Genomic DNA, 23,110 nt, shown 5'->3' on the forward strand with positions numbered 1-23,110 from the left:
GAACACTTGAAAGCGTTTCAGACTTGCCCTTCACAGGAGGCCATGAAGGCAATTCAGCAGCAGTGCAATAATTGCATTAGCATCTCCAGCGCCCAGGGCCGCGGGGCGGTGTGTGCCTTGTAAGGCGCACGGAGAGGCCTTGCCCTAAACACACAAGGATGGCAAAGCGGGAGAGAGAGGACAAGCGCCTGCATCTCACCAGCCTGTGCTAATTAAACTGCTGATTGCGAACTCGCACCAAGAGTGCAGGGGCACCAGCGCTGTGCGAGTCAGGCCAAAGGCACAGAACCCACTCCCCGCTCTCCCCGTGCCCCATGCAGAACCGTGCAATGATAAAACTCAGCCCAGGAGCTGGGCGAGCGCCTGCACAGCGCAGAAACACAGAAAGCATCGGAGTGGCTTAGCGACATTTTGCTGTCTCCCCTCCCTTTGCCATCTCCCCTCCCTTTCTTTTCAGGAGCCCTTGTCAGACCCCAAATGTCAGCGTTCTGACATGCAGAGGCAGCTTTTTCTTGTGCACGCCGAGATGTCTGTGTGGGAGCTGGCTGCAGAGCTCTGTCCCCTCCAGCCCCCCAGCACAGCATGCCCGGGTGCTCAGCAGCAACAGGCGTTGTCTCCCTGCACACCGCCCTTGGGGCTACCTAAATCCGTCCAAAACACGTTTGTGGCTGCGTGCACGGGCGAGGGGCGCATCCCCCTGCCCTACAGACACGCTGCAGCAGTCTGCACATGCAGCAGGTCCCAGCAGGCATGTCCGTGGGTGCGCACCCACCTGGGCACGGCACCTACATCCATCACTTCACCCCCGGGTGCCCCCCAGGCGGCTCCTGGGGACCACCTGGACGGCGGTGACCCCAAATCCCCATCCCATAGATCCCGTGCCACCCCATTCCATCCGATCCCATCGCGTCCATCCCGTCCCGTCCCACCCCGTCCCTCCCCTCCCTCCCCATCCCCGCCGCAGCAGCGGGACCTCCGCACCGCTCCGCGCCGCTGCGCGCCCGCCGGAGCCCCGCGCTGCGCAGGGGCCGGGCTGCGCGGGGGGCGGAGGGAAGGCGGAGGGAGGGGAGGGAAGGAGGGAGGGCCGGGCGGACGGACGGACGGACGGACGGACGGGGCTTTACCCCATTGTCCTCGCCGGGAGCCGGGCGCTGCCGTGCGCAGGCTCGGCCGCCGCCCCCCCCGTCCCCGGAGCTGCTGGCTGGGCGGCGGTAAGGGGCGGGGGGCTCCGCACCGCTCCGCACCGCTCCCGGCCCCCAGCGCCCCCCTGCATGGGGCGGCGGCGGCGGCGCGGGGCGCGGCCCTGAGGGGGCGGCGGAGCCGCATGGCCCGGGGGGAGCCCGGCGGCAGCGCCGCTCCTCGCCCGGGGGGCGGCGGAGGAGGAGGAGGAGGAAGAGGAGGAGGAGGGAGGCCGGGGAGGAGGAGGCCGGCGGCGGCGGGCATGGGGGCGCCGGGCGGCGGGGGGGGTCTCGGTGCGCTGCCGCGGCGCTGAGCCCCCGGCCCTGCTGCGAGGAGGAGGAGGAGGAGGAGGAAAGGACCCGATGGCGAACAGCAGCGAGCTGGGGAGCAGCAGCAGCCCGCACCTGCCCAGCGCCGGCGGCCTGCTGAGCGCCTCCGGGCTGAAGCTGGCCACGCTGGGCTTGATCCTGTGCGTGAGCCTGGCGGGCAACGTGCTCTTCGCCTGGCTCATCCTCAAGGACCGGCACCTGCACCGCGCCCCGTACTACCTGCTGCTGGACCTCTGCCTGGCCGACGGGCTCCGCTCGCTGGCCTGCTTCCCCTTCGTCATGCTGTCGGTGCGCAGCGGGGCCGCCTGGCCCCACGGGCCCCTCAGCTGCAAGGTGCTGGCCTTCCTGGCCGTGCTCTTCTGCTTCCACGCCGCCTTCCTGCTCTTCTGCGTGGGGGTGACGCGCTACATGGCCATCGCCCACCACCGCTTCTACGCCAAGCGCATGACGGGCTGGACCTGCCTGGCCGTGGTGTGCATGGTGTGGACTCTCTCCATGGCCATGGCCTTCCCGCCCGTCTTCGACGTGGGCACCTACAAGTTCATCCGGGAGGAGGAGCAGTGCATCTTCGAGCACCGCTACGTCAAGGCCAATGACACTCTGGGCTTCATGCTCATGCTGGCGGCCGTCATCGCCGCCACCCACCTGGTCTACATCAAGCTGCTCTTCTTCATCCATGGCCACCGCAAGATGAAGCCAGCCCAGCTGGTACCGGCCATCAGCCAAAACTGGACCTTCCACGGGCCGGGGGCCACGGGCCAAGCGGCTGCGAACTGGACGGCTGGCTTTGGCAGGGGGCCCACGCCGCCCACCCTCGTGGGCATAAGGCAGGCCACCCACAGCCAGATCAAGAGGCTGCTGGTGCTGGAGGAGTTCAAGATGGAGAAAAGGCTCTGCAAGATGTTCTACATGATCACCTTGCTCTTCTTGCTCCTCTGGTCCCCCTACATCGTGGCCTGCTACCTGCGGGTCTTCATTAAGGCCAGCTCCATCCCCCAGGTCTACCTGACCACCTCCGTCTGGATGACGTTTGCCCAGGCTGGGGTCAACCCCATCCTTTGCTTCATCTTCAACAAGGAGCTCAGGGTCTGTCTCCGAGCCCACTTCCCGTGCTGCCAAAGCATCCAGAGCACCCAGGGCACCATCCTTTGCGATCTCAAGAGCTTTGGGATGTAGGGGGTTTTTTCTCAGTCTAAAAAAGAAAGGTGGACATCATTTTCCATGTTTCTGCATATGGTCTCAAGAGAGTGACCTGTGGGGGACGTACTAAACCACCACCCAGCACCCAAACCTTAGGCTGTAAGAAGCTATTTTATTTATTTTTCTATATTTTGCGTATGCTCTCTTCAGAACATAAAAGATTGCTGTCTATGGGAACAGGTACTCGAGCAGAACACCCCCAAACCTTAGGCTGTAAGAAGCTGTTTTTCTTTGTGATTGTGTGGTTTTTAAAAACAAAACAGGGCTCCAAGTTTCTGGTCTTGCTTCTAACGTTTCTAGACATGATTCCAACAGATACGGATTAAGGCCATGACATTTTTTTTTTCCTATTCCTGTCTGTTTTGATAAAGGCTTAACAATTTTACTCATGTAATATTTGATAAAGGCCAAGACAATTTTATACTAAAGTTATTTTTGATGACCTCAAGAGGTGTTGTTTTATTATTATTTGATTTCCAGTGAAGAACAAGAAGAGGACATTCCTAATGTGGTCAGAAGTCAGTTTTTGGTGGGAGCTGTGGGTTCATTCATTCTCAAATGGTTTGAGTATTTGAAGCAGTTACTTATAACTTTTGCTTGACATGCAAACAGTGTAGAACTAATTTAAATTTTCTTGTTGCACTATTCATTTGGTAATATTTCAGAACTATTTGTGAAATGTGATTTTAAAATACCAACTTTAAAAATAATCAACTATAGCAGTTTTTAAAACCTAGATTGAAATTCATATTTTACTGCCTTTATAGGAAGTTATCTACAAACCTGGGTAATACTTGTACATTTTGACTGTTTTCTTTAATAAAATATTGAAAACTTTTACTGTATGTAATTGTTTCAGAATGGCAGCATTCTGCTTTTGCTGACAAATAACTTATGTATATGGAAGGTTGTATGTCTTGTGTCTGAGTAGATTTCACAGCCGAAGTTATTATGGACAAGCACAATCCTTACTTGCTGTTAGATCTCAATTTAGGTGTTTATACCAATAAAAGTGACTGATGCTATTTTTAAGGAGACTTAAGTTCATGATGGGCAACAGGTTTAAATAGCGCAATTCTCTGTGTCTACTGAAAGCAAACTTCTGTTTTAGCTAATTGCTCCTCTGTTAATGATAGACAAGAGCAGACAATTGTGGATCACTAGTTTTAGTTGGCAAAGCAGTTCCGTAACATGGTGGCCTTGGTTAATGCTGTATTCATTTGTCAACTCTTAACGGGTAATTTAAGTTTAATAAGCGTGGCATTTTGACTTGCTTCAACATTCTAGTAAAAACTTCTTTGAAAGTACTTTAACTGGCAGCCTGATGGCAGGATCCCGACACAACTTTTTAGACGTCTCGGAGGAAGCCGTGCCTGGCGTGCTTGCTTTCAGATGTATCATGTAACATTTAACAAACATCGATCATCGCGGTTCTGTAGCCAGTCGCACACAAAATGACAGAGAGGAGCTCAATTTCCGTGAAGAAATTGCGTCTGTGCTGAGAGCATTTCTGCAGAGAGTAGTCCAAAGTCGTTAGACGTCAGCGGAGACAGAGCTGTAGTGACTGTGGCGCGAGCCCAGCAGAGATGTGCGCGACAGCTGGAGCAAGGTGGCAGCTACAGGGAATGAAACCAGGCACAGCCTTTGGTTTGCTGTCCTGCCTTTTCTTCTTACTGCCTTTAACTCAGATTTGAACACCACAGAGGCAACCTTTCTTGAAGGAAAGGTTTGCGGTTTGAGCTTTCGGTGTAACAGCAGAGGAGGTGGGCAGGGGCCAGGAGCAGCAGTCTTGAGGATAATTTCCAAAACCGTTAGTGAAAATGCATCTGGGTATCGAAGGAAAGCTGTCAATACCTTCAGATCACAGCAGCAGTTGGCTCTCAGTGCTAATTAAGTTTTCATCCTGAGAAGCTGGATCACAGCTTAGTAAATCTTGATGAGTAATCAGGTAGAGTTGCATTATGGAGATGTACATGCAAGGCATCAGTGCTGTTACTGGGAATTGTATTCCAAGTAGCCTTTTCATGCCTGTTTTAGGTCTTTTCAGTGGAATTCCAACTTTGCAGAGTTGTATTTTCTTAAAATTTAAGAAACTTCTTACGCAGATAAAAGTATCTATCAAGGGGCTAGAACTGTGATCTCCAAGTGAAGTCTTGCCTTCTGGTACCAGCAGGATTAGGAAACAGTCCACGTTTTTTTTCCTCTTAGTCTATTAAAAGTGTCAGATGTTTTGGCATTCGAGCTATAAGTAGTATGGTTATGATTCTATTTAAACCACAGAGATGGGAGAATAGTTATTTTAAAACATCCTTAGAAGCTGCATGATTTTCACTTCTAGAAAGATTAGGCACAAGTTGTACAGTCAGTCCTAGATGCGGGATGACAAGTCGCCGTTGGGTGACCTGCTGGGGGTATTTAGACTCGGGGAGCTGAAGCCACGCTGCTGAATTGAGTGTCTGCCTCTGTTTTTAGAGGCTCCCACCTCGGCAGTGCCCTCGCAGGGGGGTGAGCCTGGTCCTTACCTGCTGAAAAGAATGGATGCTTTGCTGTCACCATCGGGGGCAACCAGAGTTGGCCTTGTTGCAGTGACAGGTTGCCAAGAAGTTTAGGATGGGTATCTCTACCATACCTTCTGCTGGCAGGGAGGATTCTGGGCTGTCTCAGGCCTTCTGATTTACTCTGAGGGCAAAATTGGTGCTGTTTGAGGATAATTTGGTATTTTAGGTACTTTTAACATAAGGCAGGTCGTGATCCTGGCTACGCTAGTACAAACAAGAAGGAACTCCAGTAGCTTTAATTCAAGGCTTGGGTGGCTGTTGTACAACAGAGCTGTACTCCAGAAAATGTGAAATTAAACACCAAGGACAGATAGATGGTGGGAAATGAAACAGTGCTCAGCGCAGGCACACCAGCAAACGCTGCTAGTTTAGCCTGCTGGCTGAGCGTGCACCAAGAGAGCATGCCAAGCCAGGGAGGGCTGGAGGGACACCAGAAGCTAAGTATTCCTTCTGGAATCTGAGAAGAGATAAGGAAGTTGTGGAAAAAGCTAGCATTTCCAAAGCACAGCACCGACACGTTCTCACAGCATCTGGATGTGGGGAAAGTGGGTCAGAGATTAACTGCTTTGGCCAAGATTGGAGAAGGGGTGTCAGAGGGACTGCAAACCTGCTCTTAGTAACAGCAGTAGAGAAATAAAGTGAAGGAGAATGGACTGAGCATGGGGAGCCCTCCCTGATGCTGCTAGGACCTCTGAGGAGCGGCTGTGAGCCTCCGTGTCCTCAGCTGCCCACCAAAACACGAGTGCTGCTGGTCTGGCTCAAAGTGCTAATGGATGAGACTCAGCAGGAGCTGGGTGTTAACAATGACTTCCCACATCCACATGGGAAGCTATTGCAGCCTGTTGTGCAAGTGCTGAGCTCATCTGCAAAAACTCAGATGCTCTGAACCCATCCCCAGCCCCTCTGACCAAAACAAAAAGTCCTTGGGGGCTTGGTCAACTGCAGGGCTCTCACCTCCTCCACTTGCCAGTGGTAGATGTAGATCGAGTCCTCTCGGTACCCCTCCTGTACAGGACATATATATGATAGTTTTCTGTCTTCTGGGCAACGGGAGTACTCAGTATCACGGGAAATACCATCATCATCTCCCCTGGAGACTTTCCACTGTCTGGCTCAGAGGTCACAGCACGCTTGCTTTTGCATATCTGTGGTGAAGAATTGCAGTTGCTCCATGAGCTGTGCCGCACTGGAAAATCTTGATCGCTGCTGGCATCTTCACTCACTCACCAGGTATTTAACACGTTCCTTGCAAACATTCCCAGTAGAAATCTTGCTATGCTGAAGTCAGTGGAGGTTTTAGCATAAACTTACATGTCAGACCAGCGTGAAAAATGACACTGATCTGAAATCTCAACAAGTATTGGCTATGGGGAGCTCTGCTTTGCAACACTTGAAGCTTGAAGTACCGCAGGGTGCCTCTGTCTCTGCTGTTCAGATTTGGAAAGTTTGCTAGGAAAGGGGCTGAAATATTTGACCCCAGCCAAATTATGATGTTGGGTAAATGTCACATATTCAGCAGTGGAGGATGAGCTGGGGATGCGTAGCCCACGAGCTCTCTGTTTACTTTGTCAGTGCCAGGTCTGCACCAGGGGAGACAAGGCTGCTTCCCAGAATGATGTGAAATCAGTAGCCTTAAGTAAAAGGGCAGGATTTTGGCTTATTCTGGCAGCAACAATTCTTTCCTAGGGCTCTACCTGGATGTGATACAGCTACACCTCCAGAAGGCTGCTCTGCCATATGCTGCGGGACTGCCCTAGGACACGTTGTGCTGAGCTCAGAGGAGAGCAGAGCTGGCATCATCCCTCCCTTCCCAGCAAAGGATGCGCAGGGCTTGGCTGGATCTCTGCCACCTGCCCACACGGTTGCACACAGTTACCTTTCTCAGTGCAGCGCCTGCACTTGCTCAGAGTTGCCAGCAAACCACCCCAGCAGAGCAGAGGCTCGGACAGTGACACGCACGTATTGGCAGAAGGGGATGTCATCTCAAGGCACTGCACCAATTTAGGCTGCATATTAGGTGATTCTGTGATAGCAGAATACCCCAGAAACCTTATTAGTTAGTCGTGCCACAAATCAAAATATTACTAGAAACATAGCAGGGGGCTTTTTTTCTGACAGCAGTCTGCTAAAGTCTCCAACTTTAACACAGCTTCTTTTATAGTTGCTCAAAACACTACACATGCTACAATTAACTCCGCTGTGACACGAACCAGGAAACATCTCCCATGCTGAGGGGTTGGTGGGCTTCAGAGTATGGTAACATGTACAGCAACCCAAGGAACGGAGCCGAAGACCAGCAGTGAAGATGGGCCCTTAAAAGCTGGCACAGAGTCGTGTTATGCTGAGGCTGTGCTGATGGAAGCCTTACCCCAAATCCCTTTCCATGCTGGTGACTTCCAGCACCATGTCATTCAAAGGACCCTATGTGGATTAAATCCTGACTCACCTGTCAGTTGTACAGCTGGCGACCGCGGGCTGAATTTCAGACGGGCCTGATGTCCGCACCTCTCTGGGTTTTCCCTAGGGCTGATGATGCTGAGCAGCCCTGAACCTGTTTTCACTTGGTACAGGTCATTGATTGCCCCATGCCTCGGTGCTTTATCCGACAAATGATTAATTATTCCTACTCACCTTTGTAAAGCCCAGAACTACCAGTGGCACCAGTGGCAAAAGCAGAGCATTATCAGGGGTGAACAATCACTGACTACATAAGCTTTCATCACTTCACTTTAAAGTCAAGCTAAGCCTTTAATGCAAGCTGTTGCATTTCTGTATTTCTATTCATGTTTAATGACCTCGGTACTTGCACTGTGTCTTTGATCTTGCGAGTCATGCATGGTTTTACTGTGGATGTATTTATCGGAAAGCCACTTTCTTCAGTGCCACATTTTTCACCTCTGCTGTGACCAGGTTGGTACCAGAGAGCACTTCGTGTAGGAGGCTTTCAAGTTCAAAGCTAGTCTTGCAAGGGCAAGGGGAAGCTGTGAAGTCCCAGCTAATTTTAGGCAATCATCACAGCGCTAATGGAATAGGAAGGAAAAAAAAAAAAAAAAAAGGAGATTGCCCAGTGAAGAGAAACCCCTTCCTGAAGCCTCTCAATGTTATTTACTGATGTGTCATTAAAAAATAAAACCCTGTGTTTGTGTGAGAATGATTAACCGTTGGAACAAGTCATCCAGGAAAGAAATGGATGCTCCATCTGTGAGCTGCGCAGCGGGAGCCTGCGCGCCAGCCCACGGCCAGCCTGCCCGGGCGCCAGGGCTGTGCCCGGGGCTCAGCCAGGGCACACGGGGTGGCAAAATTCAGGAACACCAGCAAACAGCATCAGCATCCTTTTTGTCTCAGGGTGATTCACTCCTTCCATTTGCTGTGTTACAACACCCGTTTTATCTTATAAATACCAGCACTGGCTTCTCTTGGAAATTTTAGCAGAGGTAGAGCTCAAACGGCTTTGTCATGAAAAAAAATCCAGAGGGGGGAAACACACCAGGCTCATAAGCCAGGGCCAAGGTCTGCGTGCTTTCAGACAGTGAGAGAAAGAGGAATGATTTAGTGGAATATTACCTCCCTCCGTCGAATCGCTCAATCTGTTCCCATCTGTCACCCGAGCGCTTGAAGGAGGGTGATGGAAAGGAAGCAGTTGACGAGCTCGATAGCCGAGTAAATCAGCCAGGCTCTTCCTGCTCCTTCCCCCCCTCCGCAGGCCTCGCACACCAGCACCAGAACCAAGGGAGGGTGCAGAGGGGACGTCCCCGTGGGGCGAGCTGCCCCGGCAGCAGCCGCCCCAGGAGACATCTGGGTGTGGAGGAAGGCGGACGGCCGCACAATCTGCTCAGCCGTGCCGCATGGTGACTCAAGGGGGGAGAAGGCAGGCACACAAGCCAAGGAGTCGGCAGTGCTGCACGTGGGGGCACAGCTCGAAGCCATGGCATGGCAGGGAGGAGGGCACGACCAGGCCAACACCACCGCTGCCTCCCGGCACCAAGATGGTGGAGGCTGCAGAAACCAGCCCCCCCCAGGACCTGCCCACAGCCAGGCATGGAAGTCCCTATGATTTTTCCCGTGAGATCCCACACACTCAGCCGGGAGGACTCTTCCTCGCTCTGTTCATGCAGTATTTGAGCGTAAGTGCTTCTGGAAACCAAACCCAGGTAATGGAGGGCTCTGTGGCAATGCACAAAAGGTTTGGTAGTAATGCTGGGGAGTTCAATGAAACCGGGGTGCAGGTGAAGTTACGACAATGCAGCACCAAGGAAGCTTTGGCGTGGAATTGAAAAGGGCAGGGGTATGTGTCGTCCTGTCAAAGTTTCAGCCATGTAAGAGAAGAAATTTTAGGGGAAAAGTCTGCTGACTTGACAGGATGCAGATACATTTTTGGAAAGGCTGAGCACGCCTGCAGCTGCCTCAGCAGGGCCTCCCCTCAGGCTGGACGTTCCAGTGATGGGCCCCACCGAAGCCTAACAGAGGAGTAAATGGAGAGAGGCCCCAGTAGGCACCCCCTGAAGGGAACACCAGCTTTGCTCGTCTGTGGGCTCCTCACAGCAAGACCGTGTCCACCCGCACGAAGCGGCACACAGCACGCTCACGTGTGCGAGGGCAAAAGTAAATAGGGAGGGCTGGGTCCTGCTCGCCTCGCTGGAACCCGGCCACATTTCCAGTCTGCCGCTGAGCAGCCTCACAGCCGTGGGGTTTACAAAGCTGCCTTACATTAAAAGCCACATCTAATCCCTTCCACGTGTTGCGAGCTGGTGGCGGAGGCTCAGCAGCGGGGAGGCCCCGGAGGCCTGCACCATGAAGTGAAGCACGCTGCCCTCCTGCCTGCACGCTGGGCTCGCTCGGCTCCAGCCTCCTGCACCTGGAGGCTCCCCCACAGCCCCGGGGGGACAAAGGCTGCCGTCCTCCCAGGCAGCTAGATCACGGGGAATTCCTCCCCGCCAAACCAGCAAAAAATCAGCCTCCTGCCCTGGGCTGGCTCCACACGCAGCCACGGCTCTCCCTGACAAGCGGCAGATGATCTGCTGTAAGTCTGATGTGCATTAAACTCATCTCCCTTCCCGTGCTCAGAGCATTGATCAGTCTAACAGCTGCACCCCTGCTGGTTTGGCATTTCGTTTCTATCTAATAGAGAGAGGCACATTGATTTTGCTATTATCAAAATCCTCCTGTATTTGCACAGTCTTTTCTCTTCCTGCAATTTTCTAATTCCTTCTGGAAAACATGTTACACATTGTCAAGATCAAATTCCTGAGACATCTTGTTTAAATCAAGGGACTCTTAGCACCTTCTGTTTCTTTTGAATTTCCATCTGTGCAGTAATAACAAATCAGAGAGCTACTGGGGTGGGAGGGCACCCGCGAGGACCTCAGGCTGCAGTCACACTCGCTGGTGCTGTATATCATTACGGCTCGTTATGCTGACAAGGCAGGCCAGCAAAGGGCCTTTTTATGAGGTATATTATGAGATCGCCCTACATGCTGGAGGTACAAGATAATGGGAAACCCAGGATTTACAGCTTACCTATACAGGCACATGAATAAAACCACAAACATCCCATTTCACTTACCTTAGAGCTGTCCCACACAGGTATACGCTCTTCTTTGGAGCTTTCCAAACCTGCAGCATGACCTCTACCCTTATATTAACTCCTCTCCCTTCACTTAACCCTCCTGCACAGCCAGTGCAGTTAGGGTGACCTGTCTCCATGCTAAAGACCTGCTCAGAGCTCAGCCCCACTTGCCAAGCAACCAGGAAGATTTATTTTGTGCCACCCCTGCCCTCAAAGACTTTGCAACCTTTTAAAGCAGTGACAACGTTTCCCTGGGGGGAATTGTAGGGAGGAGGACGCAGATGAGGCTGAGCCTCAGCTGGGTGTTCTCCTGCTCTCCTGCCCCAGGCTTACAGGTGCATGGCTGCCCTCCCACCTGTGCACCCACAGACCAAAGCACCTCGCTTCACCCTTCTTAATAAGCATGTGACCAAATGAAGACAGCAGCTTATTGTGTGTGGTGGTGTCCCTTCCTGCAATGGCTTTCTGCTGAGGCAAAATCTAGTGAAAAACATGGAAATTCCTCCCGTTTGGGAGATATCATCATTATTCTGTAACATATCAGTAATATCAATATTAATATAACATTAAAAATTAATACACATTTTTTTATTAATAATTAATAATATTGCCCCAGTATTAATCAAATTTAGCTGAGCATTAGCACAGATCTAAGTGGAGTGAATAAAGCAAGGCATTAACACCAGGCTCTCCAGCACCTGACAAGCTGTGTGTGCTGCAGGATGAGACTTCTCCCTTCCTCAAAGGTGTTTCTGGGGCTGTGGGAGTTTTGCACTCTTTTCTTGTCTGATTTCTCTTGCAAGGGCCTGCCCCCTTCCCTTCCTTGCAGGCATGCGAGGAGGCTGCTTCTGGCCTGGAGGTAGCGCTGGGGTGATGTTGAGGCAAAGTGAGTAGCACAACTCCCTGAAAAAAAAACCTCTACCAGCAGGGCTGGCCTGGGGCTGGCCACCTTTTCCATCCATCACTGTAGGGCAAGGTGCCCCTCGAGGCAAAAGCTTGCTCAAGGGAAAAGCAGAGGGACACAGATGGCCGTTTATGTTCTGAAATAGCTCTGGTGGTCACTGGTTTACCACTGTAAAGCAAAGGGTTTTTTATTATTATTTATTTATTTTTCTCACTCCACTGCAGAAAGAAAATTAAAGGACAGACAGGTTTTGCCTTTAGCTCTTCTGCTCGGCAGCTGCAGGCAGGACAGCTGAGGCAGGGAGGGTGGGAGAAACCCTCGAGGACAGCAAGAGGATGGCATCTCTCAAAAAAAAACCCTTCCTAATGCCCTCACTAGGATGGGCTGCAGGTCACAAGCACTCCACCCTCCTGACCACGGAGTGAATTTTCTCTAGCATAACAGGGGCTCTTCTCATTACCCAGATAAATACCTGATCCCACAAGTTAATTGGCAAGAATTACAGCTACAAAGTTGCTCTGCTCTTGTGTGATAAACTCTCCTAGCAGCCCTGCTTGGCAGGTCTAAGGCAGTCATCAGCTGTAATTGCCTGCTCACTTGCGCTGATATAAACCAGGATGATTACCTTCACTGGGGTCACTGGTGATTTACGCCCATGGAAGATGAGGAGCAGGGCTGGTGGTTCCTGCTGTGTCTCATCGTTCTGAACACCAGGATGGTGTGCTTTGGTGGAGATGAGTGGAATAAGAGACAGGACACACACACTGGGGCTGCTTCTGTTTTCATTCCTGATTTTCCCTTGGGTGCGAACTGAAGCCCATGATGATACTAAGCAAGCTTTATGCTGGTAGAAGAGGACAGAAGAGCAACACCAGGCTCCTGCTGTGTTCCTCCCCTGCAGACTCACACTCTGGGGAGCACTGAGTGACAGCAGTAGCATCAGGTTTTAGTTTTGATTTTAAATCCAGGTCAAGGCTCTGTGCAGTGCTCCCAGGTTTCTGCATTAGGATTGGAACGAGCTGTTTTTCCGTTGTCAAATCCAGCCCTTTGGCTTAAGAGCAAACCCCCCCCCTCCTAATCACCTCCTCACAGAGATGTCTGTGATCTCCAGGGTAGGGCGGGGCAGCTTTCCAGAGTTTCCATTCATGACCACATGAATGCAAACCATCTTTTTTTAAACTTATTTACAGGACTGGAGCCTGCAGCCCCCTGCACAGCTGCTCTATCACCAGTGCAAAGGGTAAAGCAAAATGTGTATGCTTCAGAACAGGAGCCCTGTACGTGGGCCACTTTGAGTCAGGAAGATGCAATCCTCTCTCTCTAGACACCAACTTTTTGAATGCGTGTAAGATGAATAAGGATCTGGCAAAATAGCTGCTGCAGTGGTTCCTTTCTGTCTCTGGAGCCCAGCATCAGGTGCCTGGTAAACTCGCTGGGACGCTTCTCATCTTCTCTAAGTAGTGCAGGTGTTTGCTTTCTTGCAGGCGTGCTAACTTCTCAATCCCCCACCGCCACCAGCAGCAAAAGCACTGATTGTTGGAGGATGAATGACTTCACTTTTCCAGCTTCAGCATATGTTTGCATGTCTGAGAGCAAAAAATGTGCGAAGCTCACACAAACTATTAGGATTCCAGCTACAGGGACTGGCGAGTAAACATGAAGACGCACGGTATTTCATAGAAAACCCACAAATTACATGTTCGACAGGCTAAAGTTGATCCTTTGAGGCATGTGCCAAGAAAAACCTCTCATGTGAGCTCCACCAATATTCCCCCTCATCTCCATCCAAGAGCGCAGCTCGGCTGAGGCGTTCGTGCCTTGTAAAATGCTGAGCTTCCCTAACAGCAGGCAGAGGCACACCATCTTCTCCTAAGCTACCTTCAAGGAGTTCTGCTAGCCTGGGTGAATCAAGTATGTGGTAACGGATTACACTGAATAAAAATTGAAAACCACAGTGACAAAATAATGTTATAATATTAAAATAAATCAAATAACATACTGCCATTATTCTGATACAGAATTTTTACACAGCAAATCCATACATATACAAGAAGTCAGGCAGCCCATTACAAGAAACTTCAGGGTTCCTTTTTTAATATAAACTACATCTTAATACATAGTTTGAGATGATCAGGTAGTTTTACACCAACTCAAGTAACAACAACTTTTCCTCATCTTAGAATACTAAAATAACAAAATATTTAATGCTTTGAATACTGAAATGCTTTGGTTCCATCTCCCACTTTTTAAAAGTGTAAAATCTACATCTATTGGTTAATCTTTTAATGTAGAGATGTGCCTAACTTACAAGTACAGTTATATTAATAAAGAAATGAAATGTGACGTAAATACAGGTTTTTGGCAATCATCGTACGCTTCACACCATAGAATTACTCAAATCTCAGTTCGATTCAGGCATCCCAAAGTGTAAAAACATGGCCAAAATTTTCCAAAGGTGACAATAACCTTGGATGTTCTCGCTCTGGGGCTATGCTGGAACCACGGGGACAACAGGACCGTGGGCTCCTGCCCTCAGAAAGCAGTGTCACGTTACCACGTCTCGCTTCGCCCACCCCATCACTGCCAGCCCCTCAGAAAACCTTGGCCACTACAGCAGAGCATCGCATTGTCGGTTTGAATGGTGGCGAGGCAGGACAGTGTGTGAGAGGGGGTTCCCCGGTAAGTACCTTGTTCACCACGACAACAAGAACAGGAACACATCGAGCGGCCCTTCCTCGCGCCGAGCAGCTCCTGCTAGAAGAAGACATCTTCTTTCCTGAAGTCTGGCAAACACCTGAACTTGCTGGGAGAAGTCCGTGCGCACGCCAGGCTGGGGAGGCAGGGGCAGGTGTGGTGCATCCTCCGCCCCGGGAAAGGCACCTGGGCACAGAGAGAGAGGGCGTCAGGGCGGGGGGCACGGGGCAGTGGCCGTGTAACTGATGGCGTGTAACGGCTCGATCGCAGGCTCTGCATTGTGCAGGAGCTTTGCCCCCGGCAGCACGAGATGGGCTGGGATCTGCATTGCCATGCCTGTGCTCAGCAGGATGTTGTGAGAGGTGAGAAGCCACCACCTGCTAGTCGGGCACGCAGCCCTAATTCCCTCATTTCCCAATTTCTGGGCATTTTGAGCCCAGAATTTTAACATTCTGACATTGCTTTGCTGTGCAATTTCTCTCTTTAAGAAAGACAAAGGGAGGAAGTCCCACAGGCTCCCTGCGTGTCACACCGAGGCCCTCAGGCCAGCACCAGCCTGTGCCCAGCACCCCCTGGAGAGGAGCCCAGCACGAAGGATGCCGCGGGCTTCCCCATGCCCCCCGCCCCGGTGCCTCCGCATGAACACAGAGGTCACCGGGCACGGAGCCGGGAGCTCCCTGCGGGAATCACACCTTGCGGGTGCCCACGCACAGCACTGCAGAAAAACCTAAAATCTCAGCTTCTCCTGCTGGCACGGCTGACTCAGAGATGCCTCCGACAGCTGAAGGGATTTATTCAAAGCCTTACGCTCAGCAAGGAAATAGCTCTTTCGGAGGGACGCCCACGCTGGAGCTGGGGGGGACACACCTGGCTGGGGACAGGGGGTGGGTGGCAGCGCTATGGGGATGGGGTGCACTACCCCACAGCATGCCCAGCCTCGGGTTTTGATGAGCAAGAGGGTGACAGGAGTCTGGAGGTGACAAGGGAGGGACATGGGGGCTGTGTGCGAGGTGCACAACGGCAGCGAACCCCCCCGTGCTGCCAGCTCTGCCTGCGGTCCTGCCAACCCTCACCTGCTGCAAAGCCTGCCTCTGCGGTGCCAGGAGAGGCTGCTAACAGCATCGAGCCAACGCCATCTAGTTGCTGAGAAGGAAACCAGGAGGTGGAAAGCCAACCACCAGCCATCTCCTCCAGGGCACCTCTCTGGAGGTCCCCCAGGCGGTGGTGCAGCCATGGGGGCCACTGCCGGCGGGAGAGCCTTGACGGGGAGCACAAGGCTGGTCTCCCACCAGCACTGATTTTGTATACACAGCCTTCAACAGGAGAGTGCAAGCGCAATGACAGCAACACGGGCTGAGGCTGTCCTGGTGCCGCTGCTCCACGCCTGGCCTGCAGGCCAAGGAAAGGCGCTGGTGGTCAGGGTGACTGGTCCCCAGCAACCCCCTCCCAAGTATTTAGGGGAGAGAAACCCTTGAGCAAGTTCTCCGCTCCTAAAGATATGTGATTTCACGTGCTACAGGAAATCAGTTTGCTTTGTGTTTGTTGTGAAGAGCAGTGGGATAAGGGATCTGAATCTGAAATTAACCTCATAAAGCCTGTAACATCCATGACTGCAACCATCAGCCCGGGGTGGCAGGCATCTTACCTGACTGTAATTAGCCTAAAATATATCAGATGGTATAAGCTATCATGCAATAGCAATAAGACCATTAAAAATAATAATAATAATAATAGAGGATAGTTTCTTTTATCCTGATTCCTGCTAATGTAAAGAGCCCTTACAAGAAAAATCTGCTACACTGCACAGTAAAAATGAGAATTTGGTCCCCGATGCCACAGTAGAAGATTAAAAAAATAATAATAATTGTAATAGAACAGAGCTTTGCACTTCATAAAACTGAGAAAATTAACTGGAGAAACAGAGCTGAGAAGCCAGGCACTGAAGGGAACTGTGAAAGAGGCAGCTGACTACCTGTACAGTTCTAAACGAAATGCATTGCCCTGGTATTCCTCACTGGTGATGGCTCTTGGGCCGTGCTCTTCGTTTGGTCTCAGCACCTTCCCTACCGCCCCGAAAGGCGCCAGCGGCTCTTGGCCCCCGGAGCACAGCGTGCCATTGCTGCTTGATGGCAGGGACAGTGCTGCGCTGGGTGTCCCAGCAGCTGCGGGTGACACGTCTGTGGCTGTGATGGGATCTCGTTCGGATCCACAGAGCTCAGCAGCTCACGTGCGAGAGCAGGGCTGGGCTCGGGAGCTGCTCAGGATGTTTCAGATCATGTAACAGAGCAAATCAGCGAGAACTAACTAATAGGAAAACAAACTGAAGAGCGTGTACTATTGTCTTCAGAATAATTCTGACAGTAATACATTTCCTTAGGTATGCACCCTCAGCATTATTTCCATAAATAAGCGAATGGCTGGACTGCAATGCACGTGATACTCCCCCGCGTTTCCACCACGTATAACCTTCATGCGATGCACTCCCAGGGCAGTGTATCTGCGTTTGTCCCTGCCCTGCCCGCGGCAGCCCGCAGCCCTGGAGGTACTCACCCGGTGACTCAGAGGATGGCACTCCTCTCCCAAATTCCCCATCGGCGTGCACATTCGCAGGCTGCGGATCCACAGGCTGACCGCACAGCACATCCCTCCTCCGCACTGCTGATCTCTGTCGCAGGCCTGCAGTTCGACAATGCAGACAAAATTATTAATAAATGCCTTCCACAAATAGGACGGGTCAGGTGCCTGACAGCTACCTCGACACCCCATGAGTCATCGCAGCTCCTTAAGGCAGAACAACAAGGTCTGAGGAGGACGTGCGGGCTCCTGGCACCTTGCAGGGTGGAGCACAGCAGTGTTTAAAGCCCAACCCCGGAGACAGGATCAGCCCCAGGACTGCCACTGCTTTGCAGTGATCAAGGCCCGTGCCACCAAGCTTCCCCAGATGGGAGCAAGGACCCAGGGCACCAATTGCAAATCCTGTCTAGCAGAGAAGCTACGAAACAAAATTATCCACGAATTTAAGGATTTTTAGGTAACTATTTCATCTACCTTCTTATGATAATATCTTATGGCTGAGTGCCTTTCAGACGCAAGAATGCTCGATAGTTTCATCAGCAGACTCCCAGTGGAGGTAGACAAAATAAAAGTTTAAATAAGGATTTTGTGGTTATTTGGAATTACGTGAGGTCTCAAACGTGTAGCAGAAAAAGCTTTGTGTAAGTGTCCACACCCAGGAAAATGCTACAGTGGAGGCACTCACCCTGCAAGAGGGAAATAAAAATTTCCCTGCAGGAGGGAAATTAAAATTTCAGCCACTTATCCAATACACTTCGTGGCTTCGTTAAGCACCAACCAAAACACAAACTGTTAGGGATATTTCAAAAACCAGAAACCATGAAGAGCAATTGATGTATTAGGAATTGGAAAAGGTTCTTGTTTGCCTTTTGCTTATTTTTTTAACCAAAAGATTACCAGACTTGTTATTATATGGGTTTAGTGCTAAAGCTGGTCTCCTTTCTTCAGTGAGAAATCCCGTTAGTTAAAAGCTCTGATTACACCCCAAAAGTAAGTTTAGTTAACTCGCTGCCCTCCTCATGGCTGGCAGCAGGGCTGGTGGACCGAAGGCTCTGGTCAGCAGTACATAAACAGGCAATTTCTAAAAATGTACATGACAGACGATAAGGGCTCTGGGGAAGGCGGTGTATCAGAACAAATATTCACTGGAGGAAAAACGCTTACGGGTCTTACCTTGGGATTTACATAATAAATGCCACTAGACTGTACTCTGCTGGGTAAATCCTACACTGTTTCAAACAGCAACACCAGACCCAAATATGTATTTACAGATCAGCTGGTGATTTAGGAAAAAGCTGTTGCATTGGTGTCAAGCCACTAACAGTGCGTGTAGCCCAAAGGGCCAGCACTCCTCCTGGACACAAATTTAGTGAAGTGAAGAGCTCTGCACTGCAAGTGAGCCCAAACACACAGCGTATTTACTTAAAAGAGTAATATGTCTGCAAAACTGCCCGTGCAGCCTTCCAGGTAGATAGTGTTTGCTTTCTAACCTCTCAAAAAAAAATAAAAATAAAAAAGTCCTTTTGATGTTCTAATTTTTGCCCTGGTCACAAACGCTGCAGGTCAGTGAGTTGGGGCTCGGAGGTCAAAACCATCAAGGGAGAGAGGCAAGCGGTGAGCAGCACCTGCAGGGGACCTAACGCCCCGCGCTGGGCGATGTTTGGTTTTAAAGCTCACACTCACGCACGCACATATACACATCTGGCAGGAGTTTTCAGGTTCCCCTTCCAAAAATGTATGACAAGCTAGTAAAATATTCGTCCCAAAGGCTGCTGCCCACACCTTAACTCCAGTGTGTAATTCACACCGAGCCTCCTGACGTGCACAGGACACAACACGAAGGACATTCCTGCTCAGCACCCCATTTAACACGGCTTTGTGGAAAAGGCAGCTCGAGGAGAAAGTCCCTGGTGAAATGCTGGCTCCAAAGCCAGCTGAAGTCAGAACATGGACAGCCACGGAAGTAAGGAAGGTTTGAACTGAGTCCTTAAATTGCAAAGGAAAAGCACTTTCAGGCTCGGGGAATGGGGACGGGAACACCTACGTCAGCTCTCACCTGAGATCTGCCTGCTCGTTCAGGAGCCAAACACATCCGAGTGGTTTAAGCAGAAATACACTGCAGCAGTTAATAAAGTCACATTTGCTATTTCTAATCTATTTTTACTTCTTGAATACATTTTGTCTCTAATCTTTTATTCAGTGCTTCACAGTTACTTCATTTAATTTATTAATTATGTTTTAAAGGTGTAGCCACAACTTTAATAAGACTTATATAAACCGCTCCTCCATTGCTCAAAACATTTCCATATAAAAGGAACCTCTGATTCTCAGCTTTAAAAAGATCCCTTCACACTCTCTCCTCTGTAAACCCTGTCAGTCTGGGAGCAGATCTGCCAGCCAGAGACATGCCTACGAGCTCTTGCACGGGCTTCAGGGAGCTCGGCACCGGGAGCCTGGGCTGCCACGGAGTTCCCGCTGCTGCGAGTACAACTTCGGAGGGTTACAAAAGAGCTCTCACAAGAATGCAAGCGCTGGGTTATTAATCCAAAGCAAACACGAAAAAAAAAAAATAATAATTTTACTTAAGAGTGATGCAACGCTTCGGGTTAAATAACGTCTTTGGAAAAAAAATATTTTCACAAGCAAAGTAAATCTCGAGCCCGACAACAACAACAACAGAGGGCTCATCTGCGACGGGCGGCTATCGAGGGGAAGAAGCAGCACGGTCATACTTGGGGGGAGAAATAAAAGGAAAAGAGGCGAAAAAGCAGCGTTTTGTGGCGCTTGCAATACCGGCGCCTGCCTTGCGAGCAGGCAGGGCTGCAGGAGCGGGGCTGCGGGAGGGGGGGGACCCCGAGACCGGCCCGGGAGGGTGCAGCCGGGGCTGGGAGGGGGGTGGACACGGTGCTGGCTGGGTGCCCCGGGACAGACTCCATACCCCCGGAACAGACTCCACAGCCCAAGGGAGCCGCCAGCCCCAGCATCACCCGCCGCAGGGAGACCCCTTATGGTGGCACCAGCCACCCCAAAGAACCACCCCAGCTCTCCTGTCCCCAACCCCAAAGAACCCCCCCATCTCCGCACACACGCAGGGACATCCTCCGTGTCCCCCCCACCACCCGGCACGGCAGCGCCCCTCCACCCCCGTCCCGTTCCTCCGGGGGATCCCCCGGCGCTCGGAGCATCCCTCCGGCAGGGAGACCCCCTCCATCCCCGCACCCCTTCCCCGGCCACCCCCGCTCCTCGGCAGAGCCCCGCATCGGCACCGGCCCGTCCCATCGGTGCCGTCGGTGCCGTGCCGAGCCGCTCACCCCGGTGATGACGGCTCCGCGCCCCGCCGCCAGCCCCAGCCCCAGCAGCAGCAGCAGCACGGGCAGGGGCGGCGGGGCTCCGCGCAGGCTCCGCATGGTGCCGGCCCTCGGCAGCGGCCCCCCGAGCTCCCCCTCGGGCTCGGAGAGGCGCAGAGGAGCCGGGCTCGGTGCTCGGTGCCGCCCCGGCCGTTATAAAGCTGGGGGCTGCCGTGCGCCGCGCCGTGAGTCACCCCCGCCCCGGCAGCGGGATGCTGCGCGCACCCCTCCGAGCCACGGGGCTTGGTGGAGCCCGGGGGGGGGGGGGGGGAAGGGGGGCACCCGAGGCAACGGGGGCTCGGCACGGCTCGGGGGGCAGCCCGCGGAGGGGCTGGGGGATGTCCCAGGGCTGGTGAAGAGCATCCCGCAAAGTGCCGGGGGCAGCGCCCAGAGGGGCTGGAAGGGGCGGCCGCCGGGAGCGGACTGGTAAATGGAGGGGGTGTCCCACGGCACGTCTGGGGTGATGTCCTGCAGGGGGCTGGGGGCATCACACGCAGGTGGGGGCACCCTGCAGCAGGTGGAGGCACATCCCACAGCAAGTCGGGGGCAGACCACATCGGCTGGTGCCAGCCTGGGGCTCTGTCCCTGTTTCGGGGCTCTGTCCATGTCCCGGAGCAGGCTCTGCAGTTCTCCTGCCAGCCCCAACCCCAAACTCCCCCCTCTCCCCTGCATGAACGGGAGCTGCAGCCCCTGAGCTGGTGTCCGTTGAGCCCTGGCAATGCGGTGGGCATGCCTGTTTTTTGGGGATGCGCAGGCTGCACCTCACTTTGGCTGAGAAAGAGGAGCATTAACCCAAATTCACCCCACTGGCCCTCTAGGAATGGAACCAACTCCAGACAGCCCAACAAGTGCCAACGCTGAGGAAAAAAAAGAAGCACGTCTGTGCACTTCGCCTTAGACCTTTGTGGGCCTGTGTGAGCATCAGGGTGCTCTGCAGCCCAAGTCCCCTCAAAGTCCTGCACCCCTCCTGCCTGTGCTTCCCCCGGAGCCCCTGCCCCTGCCCAGGCCTCCTGGGTGCCGCAGCCCCAGGGACATGGGGACAGGGCAGCTTCCCCCTGCAGGACCAGTTCCCAGTGGATCCCAGCTGGGACCCCCATACATCATCTTGTTCCTTCCAGTCCTAGCACCAGGCTGTGGTCTGAGCAGCACAGTGAGCTCCCAAAGTTTAAAGACCGATGGTGCCACCTTTGGGAACCTCTGTTCCCCCTGGAGAGAGGACATCAGAGCCCAGTGAGGGTCAGTAAAACCTCCAGAATCACTGAAACGTGCAGAGCCCCCTTCCCTGCCTCAGGTTTTTCTTTGTCTCCATTTCCTTCTTACTTTTCCATCTCTCTGTACTTTTTTCTTTCCACCTTTCCTCTCTCAGAACTCCATTTCTGTCCCTTTTTCTGCCATCGTGCCACCACCTCGCTCCATCTTCCCCATTCCTCCCTGCTGCGCGCCCCCCCCCCCCCCCTCTGGTTTGCCCCGTTCTCACACGTAGGTCTCTGTTTTCTCAGATATTTCAAATTCTTTTTTTTTTTTTTTTTTTTTTTTTTTTTCCAAACAGGAAGGCTGAGTCTTTGCAGAGCCCTATTTACACGATCCCTGAAACAGTCTCATTCTTTGGCTGAAGTGAGGCTGAGCACAGCCGAAGGGGAGCATATAACGCACGTATTGTCTCCACAAAACCCTGCTCCGCTCAGCTCTGGTCAGGAGCTGTCGGATCGATTTGTTGGACGGTATCCCCCGAGGGGGTCGGTCTGTCTGGCACGGTTTTCATTACAGACGTGGCCTTTTTGGTGCTCGTGGCTATTCCGTAAAATTGCACTCAAGACAAATAGGGTCTGAGTAAATAGTGTCTTACTCCAAGGATGCTTTACAAGCAATTTGGGATGGGCCAATTTTAACGCACAAGTATTAAAAATAACCGGGCCGGATCCTTAGCTGTTGTAAACCCACTTGGCTGGCTTGAACTGTTGCCAGCTTAAGCCAGCTGAAGGGACTAGCATGTTTTAATTCTTACTTGTACCCTAGAAACAAAAAAATTAAACATAAAACATGAATTATTACTTTCATAATCCCCAGGTGCCCAGAACTTAAATAACAACAAACAAACAATCATTTTCAGCTCTAAACCTCCCGATCCTTCCAAAACACTGCAGAATGAAGGTGAGTTGAAAAGGGGGAAGTGAAGGATTTTGAGCAGTTTTACATGGAGGCCGTCAGTTCTTGTAAAAGCCATTTTACGTGAAAGGTATGACTTTTGAAAGGTTGCTGGTTGTCAGCCCAGACGGTCTTACTAACATCCACCCTAACACCAGTGTTCTTACCACCAACATGCACTAGAGCCGGTCTGCTATTAGAAAATTGTAATGTACCCCTTACATTTATCTGGCCTTTAGGTGATTACAAAATTGTAATGAAAACTAATTTAACCAATCAAAAGGTTGATATTCTTAAAAAAATCAAAACACAGGTGAATCTCCAAATTTCAGCGTCATTACTTCCTAGATAGTTGTCCAATTACAAAAGTAGTGAAAATAACACACACAAAAAACCTTAACTGTAAATCTTTACATTGCCTGTCACAAACACATCTGATTTTCAGAACTCATTTCATTTCTTTTGATCTGCCTTGAAGGACAACCTCATATTAGTTTTCCTAATGTTTGTATAGCTGTCTTTTACTGAACCACTTCATTCTGAAACATGTAACATTTCTCCCAATATTTCCTTCTAACTTTGCTGGAGCGGCACCAAAAATGCCCCAGTATGCA

The 23,110-nt window shown here is 51.7% G+C and overlaps 2 protein-coding genes and 1 long non-coding RNA gene across 3 annotated transcripts; 1 reads left to right on the forward strand and 2 right to left on the reverse strand.

Moving 5' to 3' along the window:
• Positions 1–1,188: 1,188 nt before the first annotated feature.
• Positions 1,189–3,740, forward strand: GPR27 (G protein-coupled receptor 27). The gene has a single exon (XM_035337912.1). The coding sequence runs from the start codon at positions 1,542–1,544 to the stop codon at positions 2,682–2,684; it is 1,143 nt and encodes a 380-aa protein (XP_035193803.1). The 5' UTR covers positions 1,189–1,541; the 3' UTR covers positions 2,685–3,740.
• Positions 3,741–4,864: 1,124 nt separating this feature from the next.
• LOC118173405 lies at positions 4,865–11,088 on the reverse strand. The gene is made up of 2 exons (XR_004754172.1): positions 10,830–11,088; positions 4,865–8,286 (listed from the first exon to the last, which is right to left on the reverse strand). It is a non-coding gene; the product is annotated as an uncharacterized LOC118173405 (long non-coding RNA).
• A 2,603-nt stretch (positions 11,089–13,691) lies between these two features.
• On the reverse strand, positions 13,692–20,547 carry PROK2 (prokineticin 2). The gene is made up of 3 exons (XM_035337913.1): positions 20,316–20,547; positions 16,981–17,106; positions 13,692–14,616 (listed from the first exon to the last, which is right to left on the reverse strand). Exons 1-3 carry the CDS (start codon positions 20,409–20,411, stop codon positions 14,491–14,493), a joined length of 348 nt encoding a protein of 115 aa, XP_035193804.1. The 5' UTR covers positions 20,412–20,547; the 3' UTR covers positions 13,692–14,490.
• Positions 20,548–23,110: the final 2,563 nt, after the last annotated feature.

The sequence above is a fragment of the Oxyura jamaicensis genome, chromosome 12 (genome assembly GCF_011077185.1).
Source record: "Oxyura jamaicensis isolate SHBP4307 breed ruddy duck chromosome 12, BPBGC_Ojam_1.0, whole genome shotgun sequence".
NCBI classification, from domain to species: Eukaryota; Metazoa; Chordata; class Aves; order Anseriformes; family Anatidae; genus Oxyura; species Oxyura jamaicensis.